This window comes from Entelurus aequoreus, linkage group LG04, assembly GCF_033978785.1.
Source record: "Entelurus aequoreus isolate RoL-2023_Sb linkage group LG04, RoL_Eaeq_v1.1, whole genome shotgun sequence".
Lineage (NCBI taxonomy): Eukaryota > Metazoa > Chordata > Actinopteri > Syngnathiformes > Syngnathidae > Entelurus > Entelurus aequoreus.
This window is the reverse complement of record NC_084734.1, coordinates 59,383,568-59,409,108: the sequence shown is the minus strand read 5'-3', so window position 1 is coordinate 59,409,108 and position 25,541 is coordinate 59,383,568. Positions and strand designations below refer to the sequence as shown.

The 25,541-nt window shown below is 39.3% G+C and overlaps 1 protein-coding gene across 1 annotated transcript in view; it reads right to left on the bottom strand.

Moving 5' to 3' along the window:
- Positions 1 to 25,541, bottom strand: part of dnd1 (DND microRNA-mediated repression inhibitor 1) — a 29,498-nt gene that overhangs the window by 646 nt on the left and 3,311 nt on the right. Inside the window, exons 2-5 of the mRNA XM_062045361.1 lie at positions 19,472 to 19,577; positions 15,109 to 15,434; positions 12,900 to 13,032; positions 1 to 1,231 (exon numbers count right to left, since the gene is read on the bottom strand). The exon at positions 1 to 1,231 is cut by the window's left edge and continues 646 nt beyond it. Of these exons, the coding sequence (XP_061901345.1) occupies positions 735 to 1,231; positions 12,900 to 13,032; positions 15,109 to 15,434; positions 19,472 to 19,577 (1,062 nt within the window). The 3' untranslated portion in view covers positions 1 to 734. The remainder of the gene's footprint in view (positions 1,232 to 12,899; positions 13,033 to 15,108; positions 15,435 to 19,471; positions 19,578 to 25,541) is intronic.

Here is a 25,541-nt window from a genome sequence, read left to right as displayed (position 1 = left end):
TCCATTCTCCTTGTGACCTAAGCAGCTGCCCTGAGCCACCAGGGGGCGCCAAACATCAAACCATCATTACTTGTTAATGTGGTTGTCATCCAGTGATTTAGTGTTACGAGTGCAGGGAAGGTTGAGCATTAAGAAAGCAGTTTGTAAATATGAAATGTTTGAATTCTTGATTTTTCAAGTAAATATAAAGCATAGTCTCCAACAGTGCACACATGTTTGTGTTGCACTCTGAAGTTTGTTTGCATTTAACACATAGGTCTTTTTTTACATTATATGTAATATAGTATTTGTTATATTGTGTGTTTGTAAAAACACCAATGTATTTTTTTTACCTTTTTAAGGAGGCACTGGAACAATAACATAAAACAAGGTGCACTACGAATATAAAGCATGCAGTGTAGAATATAAAACATACATTGTTCACCAATATTAAAAAGCATGCAGAGTCAAAGAACAATACCAAACACGTCAAATCACGCTAGAGGAATATAAAGCATGCAGAGAAGAAGAATATAAAACATGGTAAAATAATATAACGTATACAGAGTAAAAGAACAATATAAACATCAAATCACACTAAAATAATATAAAACAAACGTGAGGTAGGCTCCAGCACCCCCCGCAACCCTGAACGTGACAAGCGGTACAAAATGGATGGATGGATGGTACAAAAATATAAAGCCAGCAGAGTACAATAGTTGTAATCTAAAAGAGGCAGAAAGAAAGAGATGACACTAAAGATGGAAGCCAGCAGACTGCATAGCCTTCAGGACTTGAAGAGCTGCAGCATCCTTTGCTACCTCCAGGGTGGTAGCGGCCGTGGGTCCGGCCAGAATCGTGACCCGCCCTGAGAAGATAAAGCCTACACCTGGGAGGCACACTTTGTAGGTGAAGTGAATGAATCCATCAGGTCCTGCGTGGCTGCACTGAAACTCAAAGTGCGGACGTCCGAAATGCAACTTCTGCAGGAGCATCAGTGGAGACGCTGGCAAGATGGGCACATGCTTCACACGCTCTGATTTTGGATCAATGGGTGCTCCCACAGCTCTGCAGAAATCAGAGGGGATGGGCAAAGGGCATTGCAGGCCAGGAGGTGGGGCTAAGTAGGGTGGGGCTTTGACAATGCTGCTTGGAAGGTTTGGTTGTGACGCCACAAAACTGGAATCATCTGAGCCTCTCATGTGCGTCATCCACATGACAGAAATCCTCAAATTGTACCGCTGCTGGAACGCTGAAACATGAACACAAGTCATATTCAACAAACTTTTCGTAAATATTCAATAAACATTTAAGAAATATGTCTCCATGTCGAGTCAGGACTTTTATACCACTCCCTGAAACAGCAAGTGCTTGGCTGCGTACCGCACCAAATGTCACAAAGCCAAGTAGAATCACAGGACAATGTGCCACGCTTATTGATAATATTTTTACCAATGATTTTGATAATAACACTACAAGTGGTCTACTTATAAGCGACGTTAGTGATCATCTGCCAGTTTTTACAATATATGATGGAAACTACAAGAAGAACATGGAAGACAAAAGGACATTTCGAAGACTATGCACAGAGAAGAGGATGACTGCCTTCAAAATTGAGCTACAAAAGCAAGATTGGGACAATGTGTATAATGAAAAAGAGGTTGATGAAGCATATGAACATTTCTTAAACAAGTTCATAATACTTTATGACAAACATTGTCCATGGATACAACTCAGTAACAAGCAGAGAAAGAATAATCAACCATGGATGACAAAAGGATTAAAAAATGCTTGTAAGAAGAAGAATACACTATATAGAAAATTTATAGCACAAAGAACTATAGAGGCAGAAATTAAGTACAAAAAGTATAAAAACAAGTTAACAGACATACTACGATCATGTAGAAAAGAATATTATTGGACAGGAACAAAAATAATATGAGAGCAACATGGGGCATCCTCAATAGCATTATTAAAAATGGAACTAAGAGGGACTACCCTCAATACTTTTTAGATGAAAATAAAAAAAATGAAAACATAAAGGAAGTAGTTGAAAGCTTCAATAATTATTTTGTAAATATTGGACCAAAATCGGAAGAAAGGATTCCAGACCCAGTTCCAATTGAGGACTATAATGATACCATAGAGCGAAATCCCAACTCCATGTTCCTCAGTAATGTGACACAGGAGGAAATAGTTACAATCGTGAAAAAATGCAAATCTAAGACTTCAACTGATTGTAACGGAATTGATATGGAAACGATAAAAAAGGTTATTGAAGAGATCTCAGGACCATTAATGTATATTAGTAACCTATCATTTCAAACAGGTACATTTCCAAACAAAATGAAAATAGCTAAAGTTGCACCAATTTATAAGACTGGAGACAAACATCAATTTACAAATTATAGACCTGTTTCTCTACTTCCACAATTTTCTAAAATCATTGAAAAACTGTTCAATGACAGATTAGAAAGTTTCATAAATAAAAATAGAATACTCGAAGAGAACCAATATGGATACAGAGCTAATGTTTCAACTTCAATGGCTTTAATTGAAATTACAGAAGAAATTACCAATGCAATAGATAGTAAAAAATGTGCGGCAGCGGTTTTTATGGATCTAACTAAAGCATTTGACACAATTAATCACAATATTTTAATCAAAAAACTAGAACGATATGGCATCAGAGGGTTAGTCTTAAACTGGATAAGAAGTTATCTAACGAACAGGAAACAATACGTGAAGCTAGGCGAACACACGTCTACAACGCTAAATATATCCTGTGGTGTACCTCAGGGATCAATACTAGGACCTAAATTATTCAATCTCTATATACGGTAAATGACATTTGTAAAGTTACAAAAGATTTAAAGTTAGTATTATTTGCGGATGATACAACAGCGTTTTGTTCAGGAGAGAACACACAGGAGATAATACAAATAATAACAGAAGAAATTAACAAATTAAAAAGATGGTTTGACAAAAACAGACTATCGTTGAATCTTAGTAAAACTAAAATAATGCTATTTGGTAACAGTAGAAGAGAAAGTCAAACACAAATACAAATAGACGGAATAGAAATTGAAAGAGTAAACGAAACCAAATTTCTAGGTATAATGATTGATGATAAATTGAACTGGAAATCTCACGTAAAAAATATACAACATAAAGTTGCAAGAAACACGTCAATAATGAATAAAGCAAAACATGTTCTAGACCAAATATCCCTTCATATTCTCTACTGCTTACTAGTGTTACCATATCTGAGCTACTATGTAGAAATATGGGGAAATAATTACAAAAGTACACTTCATTCATTAACGGTGTTACAAAAAAGATCAGTTAGAATAATACATCATGTTGGATATAGAGAACATACAAACCCTTTATTTATTGAATCAAAAATACTGAAATTCCACGACATAGTGAATTTGCAAACAGCTAAAATTATGCACAAAGCAAACTATAACCTGCTACCCAAGAATATACAACAATTCTTCTCAAAAAAAGAGGAGAAATATAATCTTAGAGAAAAACGTAATTTAAAACATTTGTTTGCACGTACAACACTTAAGACCTTCAGTATATCAGTATGTGGAATTAAATTATGGACTGGATTAAGCAAAGCAATCAAACAATGTACTAATATGATGCACTTCAAGAAACTCTTCAAACTTAAAGTGTTTACAAAGTACAAAGAAGAAGAACCATGACAAACATTCATTCATTCTTAAAGTAATCTTACTTATCTCATCATATGAAATATGACTTACTTCACCAATTATTATTATTAAATTCTTACTATTATTAAATTTATTTATTTTTATTGTGATTACTTATGGAGTTTATTGTGAAAAAATTGTGAACAGGAAGTGAACAAAAAGTTTTGCAACTGTTATGTAAAGAAAAGGGGTAGGATTAAATAAGCTCTGCTTCTTCCTACTCCTTTTTGAACATGTTGAAAAGAAACTGGAAATTGTGATGTATCATGTTGTATGCTTGCATGTTCGAAATAAACTCAAACTCAAACTCAAATGTCTTCAATTGTCCTGTACGTACAAGTCCTTTCTTGTCCGGGTAAATTTTGATGACATCTTCAGAACTTTGCTGTGAGACTCTTTGTGCTTGTCTTTTGCTCCCTCCTTTTTGTCTTTGGCCATCCGATAAATGCCGGTTTTTTTTTGCAGTTTTTGTCACTCTTCCATCCAGCTTCTTCTCCTTTTCCTTACCAGAATGAGTTTTTTTCCCAACAGCGTCTATGTCTTTGAAGAAAGTGTCATTGCCATATTCTTCTCGGAATTGACTCTTGATGGAGTTAATGACCAGAGTTTATAATTTGTTTATCTGACCAGTTATATTTATTTTCTGAATAATCTTTGCCTTTCTTTCAAGTTAAAGTACCACTGATTGTCACACACACACTAGGTGTGGTGAAATTTGTCCTCTGCATTTGACCCATCCCCTTGTTCACCCCCTGGGAGCAGTGGGCAGCAGCGGTGCCGCGCCTGGGAATAATTTTTGGTGATTTGACCCCCAATTCCAACCCTTGATGCTGAGTGTCAAGCAGGGAGGTAATGGGTCCCATTTTTATAGTCTTTGGTACGACTCAGCCGGGGTTTGAACTCACAACCTACCGATCTCAGGGCGGACACTAACTACTAGGCCACTGAGTAGGTTTATTTTATTTGTTGACCTGACATCTTCGCTGGTCTTTTCTCACTATATGATCGGATTTCTAATCCATCCATCCATCCATTGTGTACCGCTTATTCCCTTCGGGGTTGCGGGGGGCGTTGGAGCCTATCTCAGCTACAATCGGGCGGAAGGCGGGGTACACCCTGGACAAGTCGCCACCTCATCGCAGGGCCAACACAGACAGACAGACAACATTCACATTCACACACTAGGGCCAATTAGTGTTGCCAATCAACCTATCCCCAGGTGCATGTCTTTGGAGGTGGGAGGAAGCCGGAGTACCCGGAGGGAACCCACGCAGTCACGGGGAGAACATGCAAACTCCACACAGAAAGATCCGAGGCCGGGATTGAACTCACGACTACTCAGGACCTTCGTATTGTGAGGCAGACGCACTAACCCCTCTGCCACCGTGACTTTGTTTTTATTCCCCCCTCTTCCTGAGCTTTTTGTTTATCGTCCTTGGGCTTCTCTTTGACATTTTGATCCTTCTCAAATTCAAAAGGCTTTTCTTGCTCCTCTTTACATGTCAGTAGGCCTGGATGAACCACCTAAGCATATCAACTCTCAATCATCTCGGTAAGAAATGCTGCGTATTGATCGTTTTTATTCTTTCAAACTTCCTCCTGTGACTTTGAAGGCGTTGTTCGACCATGCACCTGGGCATGGTGATGTCATCCACTTGGAAATGGACCTTTCCATCACTTCTAAATTTCAGATCCTCCATTGACATCTCCTGATTTTCCTCCATGATCTTCTCATTGAAGTCCTGGTTATACTGAGAGACCAACAGCTCCTCCAGTCTGATGATGGATATGCTATTGGCATGTATGGTTCAGCTGCTTCTCTGCAACAATTGTTGCCCCTCAAAGGTCCATGATGACCCACCCTAATAGGGTCTTTACGGCAAAAGATCCATCATAGCTGCTGTTGATTATTAGATTATTATGAGATTTGGTGCATCAGTCCCAATCAAATTTCCACACTGACATTCTAATCTTTTAAGATTGTCCCATTTTTCAATATCTCGTTGAGTGGGGACGTTGTTTTTTGACACAGGGTTTGTATCTTATGTGAATGTTTCTGAGAGTTTCACAACTTGGTTATTGTTCAGCCTTAACACTAAGCCTTTTAGTCCTGTAAGAACATGGATTTCAATCACCGTCTTTTAGCCCCTTGTACGCAACATAATGTGAGTTTATGTGCCTTGTAAATTCAACTTTTTCATGCAATTGGTGGAACAAAATGTTGCTGTACTTCCAGGGTCCAAGATACATTTCTGCAGCACCTAATTTCTTTTCCAAACTTACAGTACGAGCAGACCAGAAAAACACCTGCTTAAAGGTGTGGGCGCTACTCTTTGGTGGGGTTTGCCTGAGGTGGCATGTGCCACCCCGAGAATGAATCCGATAGGACACCCAAGTGCCACCCACTCAGGCGGAACGATTTAAGCATACGAATGTAGTAGGACAGCGGCCAGGGCGTGCATATCCTGCAGGTGTTGTAGTGTACTTAATCTGTGATGAGCCGTGTGTGGAGTAATAGAGGGGGTGTTTCCACACAGCGCGTATCAAGCCTTGTTTCCACATGACGTCTTTGGGACACGGTTTAGATTTTCAAGATGATTCCACAACATATACACTGCCGAAACGCCTTTGAAATTGTGGGCTTTTGAGAGTTGCGGTCTGTTTTCAATCTGGATAGAGGATAAATGTTTTATTTTTTAAAATTTTAATAGAATAAATGAATAACAGCGCGTGATATAAAAATTTTACAGCAAACTTAATCCAAGCCGTTTACCACAAGACAAAATATGTATGCTAAATTTGATTGCCATCTTAGCATTTTTCTGGTAGTATAATGGTCTACATGCTTGTCTTTTGTGTCACATGACGTAGGTTTGATTCTCAGCAGTGGCCTTAGCAATTGTCTTACAACACAGGCGTCAAACTCAAGACCCGGGGGCCAGACATAATTGTATCTGGCTTGCAAAACCTGGGAATGATATGTGTCAGAGTAATTTTTATTTTTTTCATTTGACAGAAAAAATATATGTACTGCTTGAAATTGCATGCCTTTTAACTTTAATACTATCCAATATTGCAACAGATATTACTGTATATTATCATACTTTCCAAACATGTTTTTGTCTAAATAAAAATACTTAAATTTACAGCAAACTACCCATCAAATTAATAAAAATGACAATATATTTTACGTTGTTCTTTACAGCATATTACTGTAAATTAAAAAAAACTACTACTGTTTTTTGCATCAAAATTCTGTTGACTGAGCTGCCAGTTTTTGACTGTAGAATCTACGTTGTTGTTTTTAACGGTGTATTACTGTAAATGGAAAGACAATACATCTGTTTTTACGGTAGAAAAACTGGCAGCTAAGTTGCCAGAATAACATAAGAACTTGTACTGTGTTTCCATTAACAATATAATGTTGTAAAAACCAATGTAAATTTAACACAAAAATTCTGGCAACTAAGCTGACAGGTTTTTCCTGTAACACCCCCCCCCCCCCAAAAAAAAGTGGTACTCGTTTCTCCATTTACCATAAAATGTTGTAAAAAATCAAAAAAACACTATTTTACAGTAACATTTTGTAATTGTTAAGTTTTTACATATAAAATCGACAGTCGACTTAAAACAATATACAGTATATAATTAATGACATCCAGAGGCAAATTCATACATTTGCTGTTACAAGCGCCCTCTGAAGGCAGCCATTACTGCGATGTGGCCCTCAAAGAAACGAGTTGACATCCCTGTCTTACAAGAAGAAGTGGTGGTAGGCTACTATAATAGCAACAGCTGCCCCTGGGGTAGACTGACGGTTTTATGGGTGCCACCCCTGCAGATCTATGTGCTCTCCCTGAAAAAAAAGTCTGGACACGCCACTGCATTGGTGTAATTTGAGCTTGCTACCATGGTCTTTATTGTGGATGTGTAGGATAGTTGGGTGTTCAGGTTACATTCATCGCATGATAGACAAGTTTTGCATTCCTTGCTCATGCGACCAGCCTTCAAACATCCAAAACAGCTTCCTTTTTCTTGTAGAAAATAAATATTTTCCCTTTGAGAAATTTTCTTTAATTTTGTACGCTTGGATATTGAATGCAACTCGTCACAATAAAGACATGTTTCTGATGACAGCTGTTTGGGTGTTGTGAAGTTTGGAGGTACAGTGCGGGTAGCAGTTGCAATAGTTGTTGCAAAAATGCTTCCTTTGATGTTATTCCTGTTCAGCAGTTTGCTCATGTTTACCGGCTTTATAATTGTGCTTGTACGTGGATCCTTTACTGATGCTACTTTAGAAGACATGGATGGTGGACGTGTAACTCTGTGCGCTGTCATGCAGGTAATCAGCTGCAGGTGTAGCACGGCAACTTTCCAGATGAGTTGGCCAAAAGATGTCATTAATGTTGTGATTTCTTCTTTTTCCACAAATTATTCAGTTGTGTTCTTGTCACCATAAACCTATGTGATTGTTTCCTTTTTTTCAAAAGATCAGAGTTCTTACTTGTCTTTTACAGAAGATGGAGGTTTTTACTTGTCTAGTGACTGTCCTCCTGTAGTCACTGAGGCATTGGGTGTGTAAGATGTTTTTGACTCGCTCAGATCATTATGTGTTGGGCGAGCTTCCCAATTAATAAAATAAAATGTTACAAAAAAAGAAAACATGACTGTGCTGGTACAAACCCCATTATATATGAGTTGGGAAATTGTGTTAGATGTAAATATAAACGGAATACAATGATTTGCAAATCATTTTCAACCCATATTCAGTTCAATATGCTACAAAAACAACATATTTGATGTTCAAACTGATAAAAAAATTTTTTTTGCAGATAATCATTAACTTTAGAATTTGATGCCAGCAACACGTGACAAAGAAGTTGGGAAAGGTGGCAATAAATACTGATAAAGTTGAGGAATGCTCATCAAACACTTATTTGGAACATCCCACAGGTAAACAGGCAAATTGGGAACAGGTGGGTGCCATGATTGGGTATAAAAGTAGATTCCATGAAATGCTCAGTCATTCACAAACAAGGATGGGGCGAAGGTCACCACTTTGTCAACAAATGCGTGAGCAAATTGTTGAACAGTTTAAGAAAAACCTTTCTCAACCAGGTATTGCAAGGAATTTAGGGATTTCACCATCTACAGTCCGTAATATCATCAAAGGGTTCAGAGAATCTGGAGAAATCACTGCACGTAAGCAGCTAAGCCTGTGACCTTAGATCCCTCAGGCTGTACTGCATCAACAAGCGACATCAGTGTGTAAAGGATATCACCACATGGGCTCAGGAACACTTCAGAAACCCACTGTCAGTAACTACAGTTGGTCGCTACATCTGTAAGTGCAAGTTAAAACTCTCCTATGCAAAGCGAAAACCGTTTATCAACAACACCCAGAAACGCCGTCGGCTTCGCTGGGCCTGAGCTCATCTAAGATGGACTGATACAAAGTGGAAAAGTGTTCTGTGGTCTGACGAGTAGGGATGATACTCGAAACCGGTTTTGGATAAGAAAAGAACCGAGTCCTCGGACTCAAATCCCTTTTTGAGAACCAGTACCCGTTATCGAGACCACTATAGTAAAGAAAAAGAGCTGCTTTTTTATTCGAATCCCTGGGACAAATCCCGTCCTGACCAGAAATGCCCCGTGAGACATCACAAGAAATGACGTCACGTAGCTCAGTCATTACGAGCAGATAGCGAAAGCAGGAAAAACAATGGACCAGAAAAAGCGCTCCAAGGTGTAATAAAGTTCAAAACAAAAGGTATAATCCAATGAATAACTTTACTGAGAGATTTGAGCAGGGTACAAACACATGACGAACACTTTTACGACCAACCGGAAACATAGCAACAAGGCTCGCAACGCACCTCCTTTACGGCAGCTGTCGCAACGTTCTTAAAGCAACCGCAGCACATACATATATGACATCTCCCTTTTTTTTACTTTTGTTTTTCTTTCCTTGTAAACAAAACAAAATCACACTGTATATGTGTTGTCTATCTAATTATAAATAATGCAGACGAGGCGTGTTGGCTGACTTCTTGACGTTTACTTTCACAGTGTGCTCATAACCTCATTCTTAACTGCCGGGTGGTGACATGCAACAACACTTTTCGGGGCTACCGCGCATGCTCGTCACTCCAGTTGCATGCTGCAGGGTTTCCCACACATTCATTTATTTGTGGCGGCCCGCCACGAAAGAATTACGTCCGCCACAAACAAAAACAAAAAAAATAAAGTTAAAAAAAAAATATATATGTATATTTTTTTTGTCCTCTCCAGCTTCACAGGCAAATCATATAGTTGATGTAGATGCCCATATTGGCTGTTCAGATTTACTTTACAAAAGAGAAGTGTAGGATACTTCTCTTGTTGCCTTATATTTATTTGACTTTATTAAATGTATTTATATTAGAAACAACATGTGTATATAACAAAGGGTGCAAAGTCTGCAGGCAGTAGGAAACACATGGTTACGTGTAGGGAGTAAAACTGATGGCAGTCTAAAGTTCCAGATTTTTGGAGCTCTTTGTTCAGTGGATCAGATGTTTGATGAAGCTCTGTGTCTATCTACCACCACTACTGTTTTCTGTTTATTTGTTACTGACTGTGGCAGGACACCTCTGCCTCTGTTTCACTTTATGTTGCTGGTAAATAATATGGTTGTAGTTGTAGGCTAAAGTTAAATTATTTAGTATGCACTAATTAAAGGGGCAGAGCTTTGAGACATTTTAGCTTTTATATTTTATAAGATATATTTTTTGTAAGAACCACAATTAATACATATATTTCAGTGAATAACTTATTGTTCAAATCAAAAGTGTTGTAATTATATTGTAAAATGGATGGATGGATGGATGGATGGACGTTTAAAACAAAACTGTTATTATTAATTAGTAAGTATAAATTTTTTGAGCCTTTTTAGAGAAAATCAAATCATTGTAGTAAATTATGCAAATTCCTCAATGATGTCATGGTGACCACGCCCATAGTCACGCCCCCACCGCCACAGGTATCTTGGCAGTTTATGGGAAACACTGTGCTGGGTAGTGTATTTGTTATATTCCTAGCTCATAACATCACATCTTTCCCCCTATAAAGAAATAATGTTAACTCAATAAAGTGTTTCTTTTTTTAGCTTTAACTTTTCATTTTTTAGCATAGTAACCACATTTGCAAAGAACTTTTCTCTTCATAGAATTTTCTTTCAATAAAGTCTGAATAAATGTCAAAGCATCATAACAAACAGTTATGTCAAATAGCAGCAGAAGTGCACTTTTTGGAGAGCTGTATTATTTTCAGTTTTGTGCCCAAGGGACTGATTTTATTTAACACTACAGTATTATTTATACACCTATAGTGATCACAGAGACAGGTTGTTTTTGTGTTACTGTATATATTTGTTTTTCTTAAAAATCCCACTTAATATACTTTGGGTAACAACAGTCAATATTTATTTATTTTATTTTATTTTTTAGGGGGGTAACAGTCAATATTTATTTATTTATTTATTAGATTTTATTTTTTTCTTATATAATAAAAGTGAGCTTTTGTTAAACCAAATATTGTGTGTTTTTTTCCATATACAACAACCTATCTGGACTCGATAAGAGAATCGATAAGGAATCGGTTCGATAAGAGGATTCGATAATAGGATTCGATAATAGGCTCGAACTCGATAATTTCTTATCAAACATCATCCCTACTGACGAGTCCACATTTCAAATTGTTTTTGGAAACTGTGGACGTCGTGTCCTCCGGACCAAAGAGGAAAAGAACCATCCGTATTGTTATAGGCGCAAAGTTGAAAAGCCAGCATCTGTGATGGTATGGGGGTGTATTAGTGCCCAAAGCATGGGTAACTTACACATCTGTGAAGGCGCCATTAATGCTGAAAGGTACATACAGGTTTTGGAGCAACATATGTTGCCATCCAAGCAACGTTACCATGGACGCCCCTGCTTATTTTAGCAAAGCAATGCCAAGCCACGTGTTACATCAACGTGGCTTCATAGTAAAAGAGTGCGGGTACTAGACTGGCCTGCCTGTAGTCCAGACCTGTCTCCTATTGAAAATGTGTGGCGCATTATGAAGCCTAAAATACCACAACAGAGACCCCGGACTGAACAACTTAAGCTGTACATCAAGTAAGTATGGGAAAGAATTCCACCTGAGAAGCTTAAAAAATGTGTCTTCTCAGTTCCCAAACGTTTACTGAGTGTTGTTAAAAGGAAAGGCCATGTAACACAGTGGTGAACATGCCCTTTTCCAACTACTTTGGCACGTGTTGCAGCCATTAAATTCTAAGTTAATTATTATTTGCAAAAAAAAAAAAGGTTTATTAGTTTGAACATCAAATATCTTGTCTTTGTAGTGCATTCAATTGAATATGGGTTGAAAAGGATTTGCAAATCATTGTATTCAGTTTATATGTACATGTAACACAATTTCTCAACTCATATTGAAACGGGGTTTGTAAGAAAAATAAACAACGGTAGTTGAAGTGCATGAGTATGTGGCCAATGAGCTGGCAAGCAATCGTTAAAAAAACGCAAGATCTCCCACCTAATTCCTCCCTGCTAATTCCCAATACCTGTGCTTATATAATACAGAGTTGTGTATAGAGAGAGTATGGCCAACTCAGTTTCTTGATGTGCGCTGATTATAAGAATGTTTATCTCTGCAATATCAACAAGTTACCTCAATTTTATCTAAAGTTCTGCTTTGAAGCGGAATTTTCCGCCTCTCATTGTGATCACAGACCGTGTAACAATGTGCGCGTCTTCCGGGTTAAGTTTTAGCCCGGATGTAATTAATCTTCACTCATTTATGATAACAATATATTTTTCTTTATTAATCACATGCGTCCACGTGATAACATTGGCAGCTCTAATTTCGACGATATAAAAGCATGTTTTATTGTAAGTTTATGAGCTGGAGTATTATCTGGTTTATTTTGTTCGGAAAACAAACGTCAGAACGACCGCAATGTGTGCTTCCGGGCACAGCTGCACATGTACTGGGTAGCAAACATGGCGCCCTGTTTAGTTGACCATACTCTCTTTATACATGACTCTGATATAAACATTGCTTTACTGCTACCTGTGGATCCCTGACATAATAACATGAAAATACAATGAAGAAAGTGGCTTCTACAAATATGTTGGTACATAAATACGGACTAACCTTCTGCCAGCATCCTCTTGGCCATAGAAGCGTTGTGATGAGAAGAGAAACAGACTTGAGCAGAAACGCCATCTATTCCTGGTCCTGCTGTGAGGGAAAGTCTCTCTACTCCTTCTGTCAGCCCACGCAGCACCTGTAGTATTGATTATGATTATGAATATCATTATTAACTACAAACATGACTATGTCTGTCATCTATGAACTTACTCCACCAGCAATGGACACAACTAAAGCAGCAGGACCTGACCAAATTGAACCCTTTTTCTTAAAATTGGCTGCTGATTTTGTTGCTGAGCCTCTCTCGCATATTTTTAACCTAAGTCTAACAAGTAAAAGCATTCCAAATATCTGGAAATCGGCCTTTGTTCTTCCCCTGCTAAAAGGGGGTGAACCCACGAATATAAATAATTACAGACCAATATCTAAATTATGCATTTTAGCAAAATTGTTTGAGAAGATCATCAGTAACCAGCTAGAGGATTTTTTAGAATCAAACAATATTTTATCTCCATTTCAATCTGGTTTTAGAAAACAGCATAGCACTATTACAGCTGCTCTTAAGGTCTTCAATGATTTAATCGAGGCTGTAGACGGCAAGAAATATTGTGTCGCCCTATTTATTGATTTGTCAAAAGCATTTGACACAGTAGACCACAGTCTGTTAATTCAAGCCCTTCATCACGTTGGATTATCTAAAAATGCAGCTGCTTGGTTCACAGACTATCTCTCCAGCAGAACACAATGTGTACAGGTGGCTGGGACCACCTCTTCATTACTGGACATTACCAAAGGCGTTCCACAAGGCTCAGTGCTGGGGCCCATTTTATTTTCTATCTACATAAATAATCTTTGTAATAATTTGTCAAATGCAATGTACCATTTTTATGCAGACGACACCATTATTTATTGCTGTTCAACCTCCATCACTCAGGCTTTTGAGTTTTTACAAGCTGCTTTTGATGTCATCCAGACTCGCTTATTTGATCTTAAATTGGTTTTAAATACAGATAAAAGCAAGCTAATGGTTTTCTCTCATTCAAGGGTGCTACTGGAAAATATTCCAAATATTGTAACATCAAATGGAAACCCTATAGAGCAGGTCTTAAATTACAAGTACTTGGGTTTTACTCTTGATCAGGAGCTTTCATTTAAAGCCCATATTAACAACTTGGTCTCTAAGCTTAGGGTAAAGCTTGGTTTCTTTTTTAGAAATAAAAACTGCTTCTCTCTTAAAGTCAGAAAGAAATTGGTGACAGCAACTATCTTGCCTGTAATTGATTATGGAGACGTGCTTTATTTTAGTGCTTCATCTAAATGCCTCCAGTCCTTGGACACTGTTTTTCATTCAGCACTAAGATTTGTTACTGGCTGTCGTAGTCTCACCCACCATTGTCAACTGTATATGAAGTCAGACTTATCTTCATTGAGTGCACGCAGATACACACATTGGCCGACTTTAATTTATAAGGCTCTTTTAGGTTTAATACCTCCATACTTGTGTACTCTGTTACAAAGAAAAAGCAGCTCTTATGCGTTACGTTCTAACAATTTGTATGTTTTAACTGTTCCTCATGTACGGACTGAATTTGGCAAAAGAGCTTTTGGCATTGCTGCCCCTATGGCATGGAATGAATTGCAGACGAAACTGAAACTTACAGAACTACTTCCATTTGGAGCCTTCCGTTCTGTCCTGAGGGACAAACAGCGAGAGACGTTTGCACAGTGCCTGTGTTTTTAAAGATGTAAATCTCTGTTGTTTTACAGTTCTCTTATGTATTTTAAAATGTATGTCTTAATGTATTTATTTTGAAAATGCCCTGTGACATGTGCTGTTGACCTCTTGGCCAGGTCACCCTTGTGAAAGAGATCTTGATCTCAATGGGTTTTCTTATCTGGTTAAATAAAGGTTCTAATGTGGGAAAGAGCAAATGTGTTTCACATACATGGATGGATGGATCTTTACATGAATTTTTATAAGAATTCAGGATTGTAGCTGAGATAGGCTCCAGCGCCCCCCGTGACCCCGAAGGGAATAAGCGGTAGAAAATGGATGGATGGATGACCTTTATAACATTTATTGATACATGATATAATCATTATTATCTAAGACAGTGATTCTTCCCCAGCATTTTCATGCGAGAACATGTGATCGGCTTGAATTATTATAATCGTAATGTTTCCTGCTGACTTGACATGTGAAGTGAAGTACCTGAAGAAGGTGGCCTGGCTTGGTGTTGGCTGGCAGGTTTGTGATGCAGAGATGCTTCTTCTCGGTGCTCCTGCAGACGCTAATTTGCACGCCAGGCTGCAGCTCGTGGCCATGAAGTTGCATTATTGCATCTTTGGCTACGTCCGCTGAGGCGTATTTGGCGTAGGCAAATCCACGGTTTTGCCCGCTGAAGTTCATCATCAAGCGCAACTCCCACAGCGGACCCACCGTGCTGAAGAGGGGGATGAGCAGATTCTCAAAGGTGTCACGAGGGATGTGGCTGATGAACACCTCGCAGTTAGGTCCTGGTGTCGGACCATTCCACTCTGCCATGGAGACAAACAACAATGCACCAACATGATGGAATTGAAGACATGCATGAAGATGTGGTGTTTGGGTCTAAAGACGTTCTAGTCAGCTACTTTTGGTCAACCATCTTGTTTGTTGTGTACAGTACCTCCTTCCAGATGCTCATAGTTTTATTGTTGGGAGGAAACTGTTTTGTAGACACTGTGGTATTACGGTTTTAAAATCTTCTCAATAATGCCATGACAAACAGACAAACAAACCTTGGCGAAACATAACCTCTGTGGCAGAGTGTTCCAAGCCAAAACAGTATGTAAAACAACAGAAACAATATTTAACTACAGTTCTGTTTAAAAGTGCCTCTACCCATAGCCTGTGCGGACTAAGCTAGAGTAGGTTAGCGGCTGGGTGGCTGAAAAGTATATTTCAGTGAATAACTTGTGAAAAGTAGTTTTAAACTGAACAACCAGCAGCTTTTACCGGAGTGAGCAAGTAGAAGCTCACATTCATAAACAAAATGAACAAAAATTGCTTTGACATAGTAAAGGCTAAATTATTACTTTTTAAAGAATAAACAACACATTACGTTACTACTTACAACAAAAATAATCTGAGTGGTTATCTAGCCATGAAACACTGAGGCAATCTTAAGCCCTTTGAACTTTTTTTAAAAATATACCAGTATATATGGTTGTCCCGATACCAATATTTAAAGCATCGCATTTATCGTTAGTTTTTAAACCAAAATGCGTCCATTCTCCCTTTTCTGTCTAGACACTGTGTCTGCTTATAAGTACTCCGTGTGTGTGCGTTGCCGAACGTGCACCTCTGCTCATAAAACCAGCAATGTCACAACGTGACAACGTAGCGCCGTCGTACTTGTAAAAAAACAAAAGGGAACCGGTATTTTTTAGAGGCAGTATAGTACAGTTTATGAATTATTAGTACCGCGGTACTTAATTAGTACCGGTATACTGTACAACTAGGACTGGGCGATATGGCCTTTTTAATATCGCAATATTTTAAGGCCATATCGCGATACACGATATACAGTATATGTCGATATTTTGCCTTAGCTTTGAATGAACACTTGATACATATAATCACAGCAGTATAATGATTCTATGTGTCTACATTAAACCATTCTTCTTCATACTGCATTAATATATGCTCATTTTAAACTTTCATGCAGAGAGGGAAATCACAACTATTTTTTTCATAAGGTGTTGATCTGGAAATGTTTGCCTCGGCATTTTGATGGTGTGGGCGTGTGGCACCGAACGGAGATGTTGACATGCGGAGTAAGCACTCTTCATTCTCTAGCAGGTGACTTTTTAAATGATGCTACATATTAGCAGTAATGCTACTTTTTATAGCAACGCTTTTGCCCCACACTTGACAAATGACGGTTGTCTGTTCGACATATTCCCACTTGAAGCCAAACCACCGCCAGACGATGGACCCCCTGCTGTTTTTTGGGGGAATTAATTATTCCTTCATTTGTTACCAGATTCGCACCTTCTGTCTCTTGTATTACCACTCGCACGGCTGCGCTAGCATCACAGCTAACGTTACCCATGCTGCTACCTCTTTGCTGCGCGAGGGCGTATACGTATGTGACGTATGTCGTGACAGTATGTGACGTGTGTAAGAAGGTGCGCTTGTCTGTCTATGAGAAGGAGACACAGGAAAGAGCGAGGAGAGCCTGTAGTGTAATGCCAGCAGCTAAAAGAATCTGCGTGAGAACGTATACTCGAATATCACGATATAGTCATTTTCTATATCGCACAGAGACAAACCCGCGAAATATCGCGTATATCGATATATCGCCCAGCTCGACGTACAACACTACCGGTATATATCGGATACCGGTATTCATACTAAAAATACAGCTGTATCAATTTTGGTCCATATCGCTCAGCCCTAGTTTGTAGTAATAAATATGACAAACATTTTAGCATTGTGTTTGTTGTTCAATTACAGTAAGTGGGTTCATTCTAAACATTTCTGCCATTTCTTTTTACGCACTATGGCATTTTAAGTCTTTTTTTTGGACATATACCACAATAATATAATAACCGGAAGGTGTGTTCTAACTATCGTGGGATCACATTCCTCAGCCTTCCCGTTAATGTCTATTCAGGTGTACTGGAGAAGAAGCTACGCCGCATAATTGAACCTCGGATTCAGGAGGAGCATACTATAGGCAGGGTTCTTGAGGGTGCATGGGAGTTTGCTCTCCCTTAGAGATAGGGTGAAAAGCTCTGTCATTCGGGAGGAGCTCAAAATAAAGCCGCTGCTTCTCCACATCGAGAGGAGCCAGATGAGGTGGTTCAAGCATCTGGTCAGGATGCCCCCTGGGCGCCTCCTTGGGGAGGTGTCCAGGCGTCCGACCAATAGTCTCCCGGCTAACCTGGGAATGCCTCGGGGTCCCCCGGGACGAGCTGGATGAAGTGGCTGGAGAGAGGGAAGTCTGGGCTTCCATGCTAAGGCTGCTGCCCCCGCGACCCGACGTCGGACAAGTGGAAGAAGATGGATGGATGGATACATACCTATTAATTACTTTTCTACCGCTGCGTGTTGCAGTACTTACTTTCTCTAAAAGGGGCTGTTTGCAACATTTACACAGATGTCTATAGGGCGCCAACATTCCAATGTATTTTACAGACTATATCCCGCCCTTCTCGTACATAATGACTTAATTACGTACTTACATAACACATGTACGCGCATTAGCTTTGGGTGTTGTTAGCTAATAATAGCAACTTGGATAGCAAGCGTTAACTGTCATTAAATGTATATTCTATCATAACAACAACATGACTGCAAATTGTTTGTTGCTTCTCTTGGACTGCTTTTGTATGTGTGCTCACGCTCCTTGAGCATACGTGTTGACGAGAGCTGTTAAGTGACAGCTGTGAACACCAATCATTTTAATCGGGCCGCTAAAATTTTTTTTAATACATAAACTTTGTAATTGTAAAAAATATAGTCAAATTGTCATACAAATGTGTTCTGTTAAACCACTAATGGTAACATAAACTTTGTAATTGTGAAAAATATAGTCAAATTGTCATACAAATGTGTTCTGTTAAACCACTAATGGTAACTTGTCCAGGGTGTACCCCGCCTTCCGCCCGAATGCAGCTGAGATAGGCTCCAGCACCCCCCACGACCCAAAAGGGGCAAGCGGTAGAAAATGGATGGATGGATGGGTAACAAACTAGCCAGTGGTGTTCTTGTTATAATTTTTGCTTTGAAAAATATTACTGTGAGGAAGTTGCAAACAGCACTTTTAGGTTTTTCTCATGCACCTGATCTTCAAGATCTGGGAAAGCAATACCCTCCTGAACGACATTTGCGATGTGACCGTCATCCCTATCTTCAAGAAGGGAGACCGAGTGGATTGAAGTAACTACCATGGCATATTGCTCCCAAGTATTGCAAATAAGATCTTCGCATTAACCGTCTCCTCATCTTCCTCCATGAGCCTCAGTGCGGCTTCAGACCCTCTCAAGGCCCAATCTATATGGTCTTTTGTGCCTCACTCCAACAACTTGCAGTTCTTATTTTCTGAGCTCTAAAGAGGGCCTTTGACAAAATCCCTCCACCCTGCAACGTGGGCCATCCTTGCTCGTTTTTGATGTCCGGATGAATTTGTCACCCAGGGCTCTCTTGTAACAAGCTTGCGTATGCACAAAAACCCTTTGTTCGCCCTTTTTCACGGCCAAGATGAGCTGTATCAAGACTGACGTTGAGGTGGAAATGCGCACTGCCTCAAGCCAACCTCATAGCTACCGTACGTACATTTCTACAGGCTGTGGATGCTTTGGCGACACACAAGAGGTGGTCATTCATTTGTTACTACGTTAAGTCACTCAGCAGCTATAAAATGGAATTGCTGGATATAGACGACATGTCTAATATTATTATTTCTGACAGTCTAAATATGTTGACATGCACAAGAATTCACAGATCTCAGTTTAGTTTAGAACTTAGTAACAATTAGTTACACAATCTGGTTACACAAAAAATAAAGTTTCTCATTCATTCTTACCCTTAGGTGGTCCGCCATATCTCCTCTGGCCATTTACTTGTCTGATCTTAATGCCGGTGCTTTTTAGCCATGTTTCCAGCGCCTGCAAACGCTCTACATTCACCACCTGAAACACAAGCAACATGTGACCAATAATAGCCAATCAAAACAATTTTTAATCATCCAAGCACAGTTTTTATTAGAAACATCAGCAAACACATCAAACACTTGTTACTGCTAACTACCAAGTTGTATTACTACTATGAATGCAACGATACTCGGTAAAATACTGGAACGGGACAATACACTTTATAAACTGCAGGCCTTTGTGTGTGTGTGTGTGTGTGTGTGTGTGTGCGTGCGTGTGTTTGCTGGCATGCCTGCCCTGGGTAGATTTCTTAGCTTCACTGCCTGATGCTAAATGATACCGTGTCTTTTCCAATACTCTATAAAGACATCTGCAATGGACTAGGTGTAAAACGAAAACCAAGTCAAAACGTTGGTATTCATGGGCGACATGTAATACCAACCGGGAATAAAGTTAATAAACAGATTTTTTCCACTGTCACAGCTAAACGTGACTGAATATCACAAACGGAGAGAAGTTAGTACAAAGCGTCAGATGGACACGGCAACTTTGCCAAGTGCCAAAGTAAAAGATATGCTTCTGTTTGGAGACTGCGCCATATTTAACACAAACAAACAGAATGGTTACATGCAGATTTTCAAGATCCACCGTTTCAGACATCACAAAGCAGCGACCTGAGGTCCTGGCTAAACACAGAGGGATCAAACAGCTGATCGTGCATGTGGGTGCCGTGGACGTCAGAAACCAACAATCTGAAATCTCTAAAGAAAGACTTTAATACACTATTTGAGAGTGTTGATACAAGTGGAAATATATAAACTTATTAGTGGACCTCTCCCAAACATCGACAGGAACATAAACAAATTCAGCCGGCTGCTTCAGCTAAACCAGTGGTTCTTAACCTGGGTTCGATCGAACCCTAGGGGTTCGGTGAGTCGGCCTCAGGGGTTCGGCGGAGCCTCCGCTGCTGAAGTCAAGACACACCCAACTCATCGTGTAAATAAAAAGTTGTCCCTATCAGCGTATTATGGATACCCCCAAACAATTTTCCCTCTAATTTTCCATAAGATTTGCAGGTGTGTAATTTGTTGTGAGTTCATGCACTGTGTTTGTGTTGTTCTTTGAACAAGGTGATGTTCATGCACGGTTCATTTTGTGTACCAGTAAAAAAACATAACTTTGTCTTAAATTTGAAAAAAAAAAAAAAAAAATCGATTTTTCACTAAAGAAGGGTTCGGTGAAGGCGCATATGAAACTGGTGGGGTTCGGTACCTCCAACAAGGTTAAGAACCACTGAGCTAAACACATTGCTGTCCAGAATCTGTGAGTCCAGAGGACTGCATTTTATTGACAACGTCAATCTCTTCTGGCAAGGAGAGGACCTGTGTCAAGGTAAAGGCCCACACCTGAACAGAGGTGGAGTGAGACGACTAGCGGATAACCTCCTCCACACTCTGAGGCATCAGAATAGGCCTGGACCGGATCTTATACTGCCATAGAGGAGCGTGACGGAGAGCAGAAGAACTCCTCCTCTGCTCCCACCAAGGAATCCAGTAAAGGACTCAGCCACAGCAGCACCTCCAGTATTCCGAATACCGTATTCTGATGCAGCAACTCCTCCATCATCATCACCTTTATCACAGCCCTCACCACAAACCTGGGTCCCACCTGCTGCATCTACACCCTCCACAGATGCTTCCCTGCGTTTCTCCTCTCCACCGTTCACCCATGAGACTTCCTGACCATCTTGAAAGCTTGGTGAAATCAGGTATTAAAATTATTTCCCTTATTTCAGATATGGCGCAATCAAGGATTCTGTCATCAAAAAAATATTGCGCCCCTCTTCATTCTCAGCCTATTCTATTAACCAAAGCTGCTCTATATTGGCCGCCGCCAGCGATGCCTGTAGCTGTTATTCCCAACAGCGTCAATGCTGTTGTCTAGGTTGGATATACATATCAACCAGAGGCCCAATAAGGAAGGGCTCTCTTCTAAAACAATAAGGCAAGGCAAGGCAAAGCAAGGCAAGGCAAGGCAACTTTATTTGTATAGCGCTTTTCATACACAAGGCAGACTCAAAGTGCTACACAGACAACAAAGTGAAATGAAAGAAAATAAAAGCAAAATTAAAATGCAGACAATAAAAATAAAAACAGTGCAGACGTTAAAAGTTAAAAGATGAAAAGATTTAGCTGAAAGCTAGGGTGAACATAAAAGTCTTCAGTCTAGTTTTAAAAGTAGTCAGAGTTGGGGAAAGTCTGACATCTTCAGGAAGTTTATAAACTTATACGGTACGGTGTTAGCTTTCACTGTTATGCTGATGACACTCAACTCTACATGCCCCTAAAGCTGACCAACACGCCGGACTGTAGTCAGCTGGAGGCGTGTCTTAATGAAATTAAACAATGGATGTCCGCTAACTTTTTGCAACTCAACGCTAAGAAAACGGAAATGCTGATTATCGGTCCTGCTAGACACCAGCATCTATTTAATAATACCACCTTAACATTTGACAACCAAACAATTAAACAAGGAGACTCGGTAAAGAATCTGGGTATTATCTTCGACCCAACTCTCTCGTTTGAGTCACACATTAAGAGTGTTACTAAAACGGCCTTCTTTCATCTCCGTAATATCGCTAAAATTCGTTCCATCTTGTCCACTAGCGACGCTGAGATCATTATTCATGCGTTCGTTACGTCTCGTCTCGATTACTGTAACGTATTATTTTCGGGCCTCCCTATGTCTAGCATTAAAAGATTACAGTTGGTACAAAATGCGGCTTGCAAGGCTTTTCACAAAAACAAGAAAGTTTGATCATATTACGCCTATACTGGCTCACCTGCACTGGCTTCCTGTGCACTTAAGATGCGACTTTAAGGTTTTACTACTTACGTATAAAATACTACACGGTTTAGCTCCAGCCTATCTCGCCGATTGTATTGTACCATATGTCCCGGCAAGAAATCTGCGTTCAAAGAACTCCGGCTTATTAGTGATTCCCAGAGCCAAAAAAAAGTCTGTGGGCTATAGAGCGTTTTCTATTCGGGCTCCAGTACTCTGGAATGCCCTCCCGGTAACAGTTAGAGATGCTACCTCAGTAGAAGCATTTAAGTCCCATCTTAAAACTCATTTGTATAATCTAGCCTTTAAATAGACCCCCCCTTTTTAGACCAGTTGATCTGCCGTTTCTTTTCTTCTCTCCTCTTCTCCCCTGTCCCTTGCGAGGGGGAGTTGCATAGGTCCGGTGGCCATGGATGAAGTGCTGGCTGTCCCCGGGTGGACCACTAGCCTGTGTATCGGTTGGGGACATCTCTGCGCTGCTGACCCGTCTCCGCTCGGGATGGTTTCCTGTTGGCCCCGCTGTGGACTGGACTCCCGCTGATGTGTTGGATCCACTGTGGACTGGACTTTCACAATGTTATGTCAGACCCACTCGACATCCGTTGCTTTCGGTCTCCCCTAGAGGGGGGGGGGGGGGGGGGGGGGGGGGGGGGGGTTACCCACATATGCGGTCCTCTCCAAGGTTTCTCATAGTCATTCACCGACGTCCCACTGGGGTGAGTTTTTCCTTGCCCGTATGTGGGCTCTGTACCGAGGATGTCGTTGTGGCTTGTACAGCCCTTTGAGACACTTGTGATTTAGGGCTATATAAATAAACATTGATTGATTGATTGATTATAATGTAATAACTACTATCAAAGATGAGTCAAGAGATAGACAGCTAGATTATCTGATCAGAGAAATGTAATCCACATTCCTTTGAAGAATACAATGTGTAGGGCAGTCCTTTTGAAATAGTGGGGCGGGCCCATCTGGGGGGGGGGGGGGGGGGGCGGGGGGCGGCGGCCCAATATGTGTGTGACCTCGGGGAACATGCTTTTTTGCCGTACCAGAATATGATGGTATTTTGTAGCACTTGGATTCACTGTAACCACAGTGGGAGACGGGGTAAAACCAGTGTATTGTTTACTTTAATGTTAATAAGGTCACAATGTCGTGCAGAGGTATAGTTATAACAGTTTTATAGACAAATTATACTATTTATAGTCAAAGTGCAGAGAGGGAGGGGACTCAAAATATTTTCTTCTTTCAAGGGGGGACGTAACAGAAAATAAATGAGAAGCACTGGTCTAGGCCAACTCTTGCCAATCTCAAACATGCAGTACCCCATGTCAGATCTTTAAGGAGTAAATCATTTTTAATGAATAATTGTATTCCCCCATACAATCTCAATTGTCACATAGACTCGCAGGTCTATGTGACTGAACTATTGGTCCAGACTGGGAGAATAAATGTACATACTAAGTTAATCAGAAAATAAAATAAATTTTTTGCTTTTATATCTCTTTTTTGATATTTTTTTAATCATACTTTTGGTTTATGTGTCAACTCCTCAGATATAATTTGTTCGTATCATTTTTGAGTTTGTGGATAAAAACTTTGCTCCTGAAATTATCATTCAACTTGTTTAGTGTGTTTGCACACATTATTTACGAGGGGTATGGGAAAAATACGATTCGAATTCGAATCACGATTCTCACGTTGTACGATTCGAAATCGATTCTCATTTTAAAAAAATCGATTTTTTTATTTGTATTGATTTATTTAAATTGTTTTTAAAAAAATTTTTAAATAATCAATCCAACAAAACACTACACAGCAATACCATAACAATGCAATCCAATTCCAAAACCAAACCCGACCCAGCAACACTCAGAACTGCAATAAACAGAGCAATTGAGAGGAGACACAAACACGACACAGAACAAACCCAAAGTAGTGAAACAAAAATTAATATTATCAACAACAGTATCAATATTAGTACAATTTCAACATAGCAGTGATTAAAAATCCCTCATTGACATTATCATTAGACATTTATAAAAAAAATAAAAAAAGAACAATAATGTCACAGTGGCTTACACTTGCATCGCATCTCATAAGCTTGACAACACACTGTGTACAATATTTTCACAAAGATAAAATAAGTCATATATTTGGTTCATTTAATAGTTAAAACAAATTTACATTATTGCAATCAGTTGATAAAACATTGTCCTTTACAATTATAAAAGCTTTTTACAAAAATCTACTTCTCTGCTTGCATGTCAGCAGACTGGGGTAGATTCCGCTGAAATCCTATGTATTGAATGAATAGAGAATCAGTTTGAATCGGGAAAAAAATCGTTTTTGAATCGAGAATCGTGTTGAATTGAAAAAAAAAAAATCGATTTTGAATCGAATCGTGACCCCAAGAATCGATATTGAATCGAATCGTGGGACACCCAAAGATTCACAGCCCTATTATTTACAGTACCTCAAATTAAAATTACATGTTTAATGTATTTTCATTAAATACGTTATTTGAGTTTAAAAAAACAGTTTGGATCATTGCTTACCATTTGCCAAACCACAGGAGATAAGTAGGTACTAAAGTAATATAGGAACAAAAACAATAATTTACTATTTTAAATTATTGTTTGGAAACTATTGACATGAAAGAAACATATTGTAGTATTCAGTACACCACTAATATTGTGTTTACTTCAAAATGCAGTTTTTGCTGACAAGCAAAATAAATCAAAAGACCAAGAGGAAAAAAAGAGAACCTTGGCCCAAATACCTAGCTACGAATCATACTGATGTTTTGTGTAGTAACACAATTGCCCACTAGGGGCATTGGCAAGATGTGTGGGATACAATAGAAGAAGAATGCATCTAGAGCAGGGGTCGGCAACCCAAAATGTTGAAAGAGCCATATTGGACCAAAAAAAACAAAAACAAATCTGTCTGGAGCCGCAAAAAATTAAAAGCCATATTACATGTGTCATGAGATATACATTTAATTAAGAGGACTTAAAGGAAACTAAATTAGCTCAAATATAGCTACAAATTAAGCATAATGATGCAATATGTACATATAGCTAGCCTAAACAGCATGTTAGCATCGATTAGCTTGCAGTCATGCAGTGACCAACTATGTCTGATTAGCACTTCACA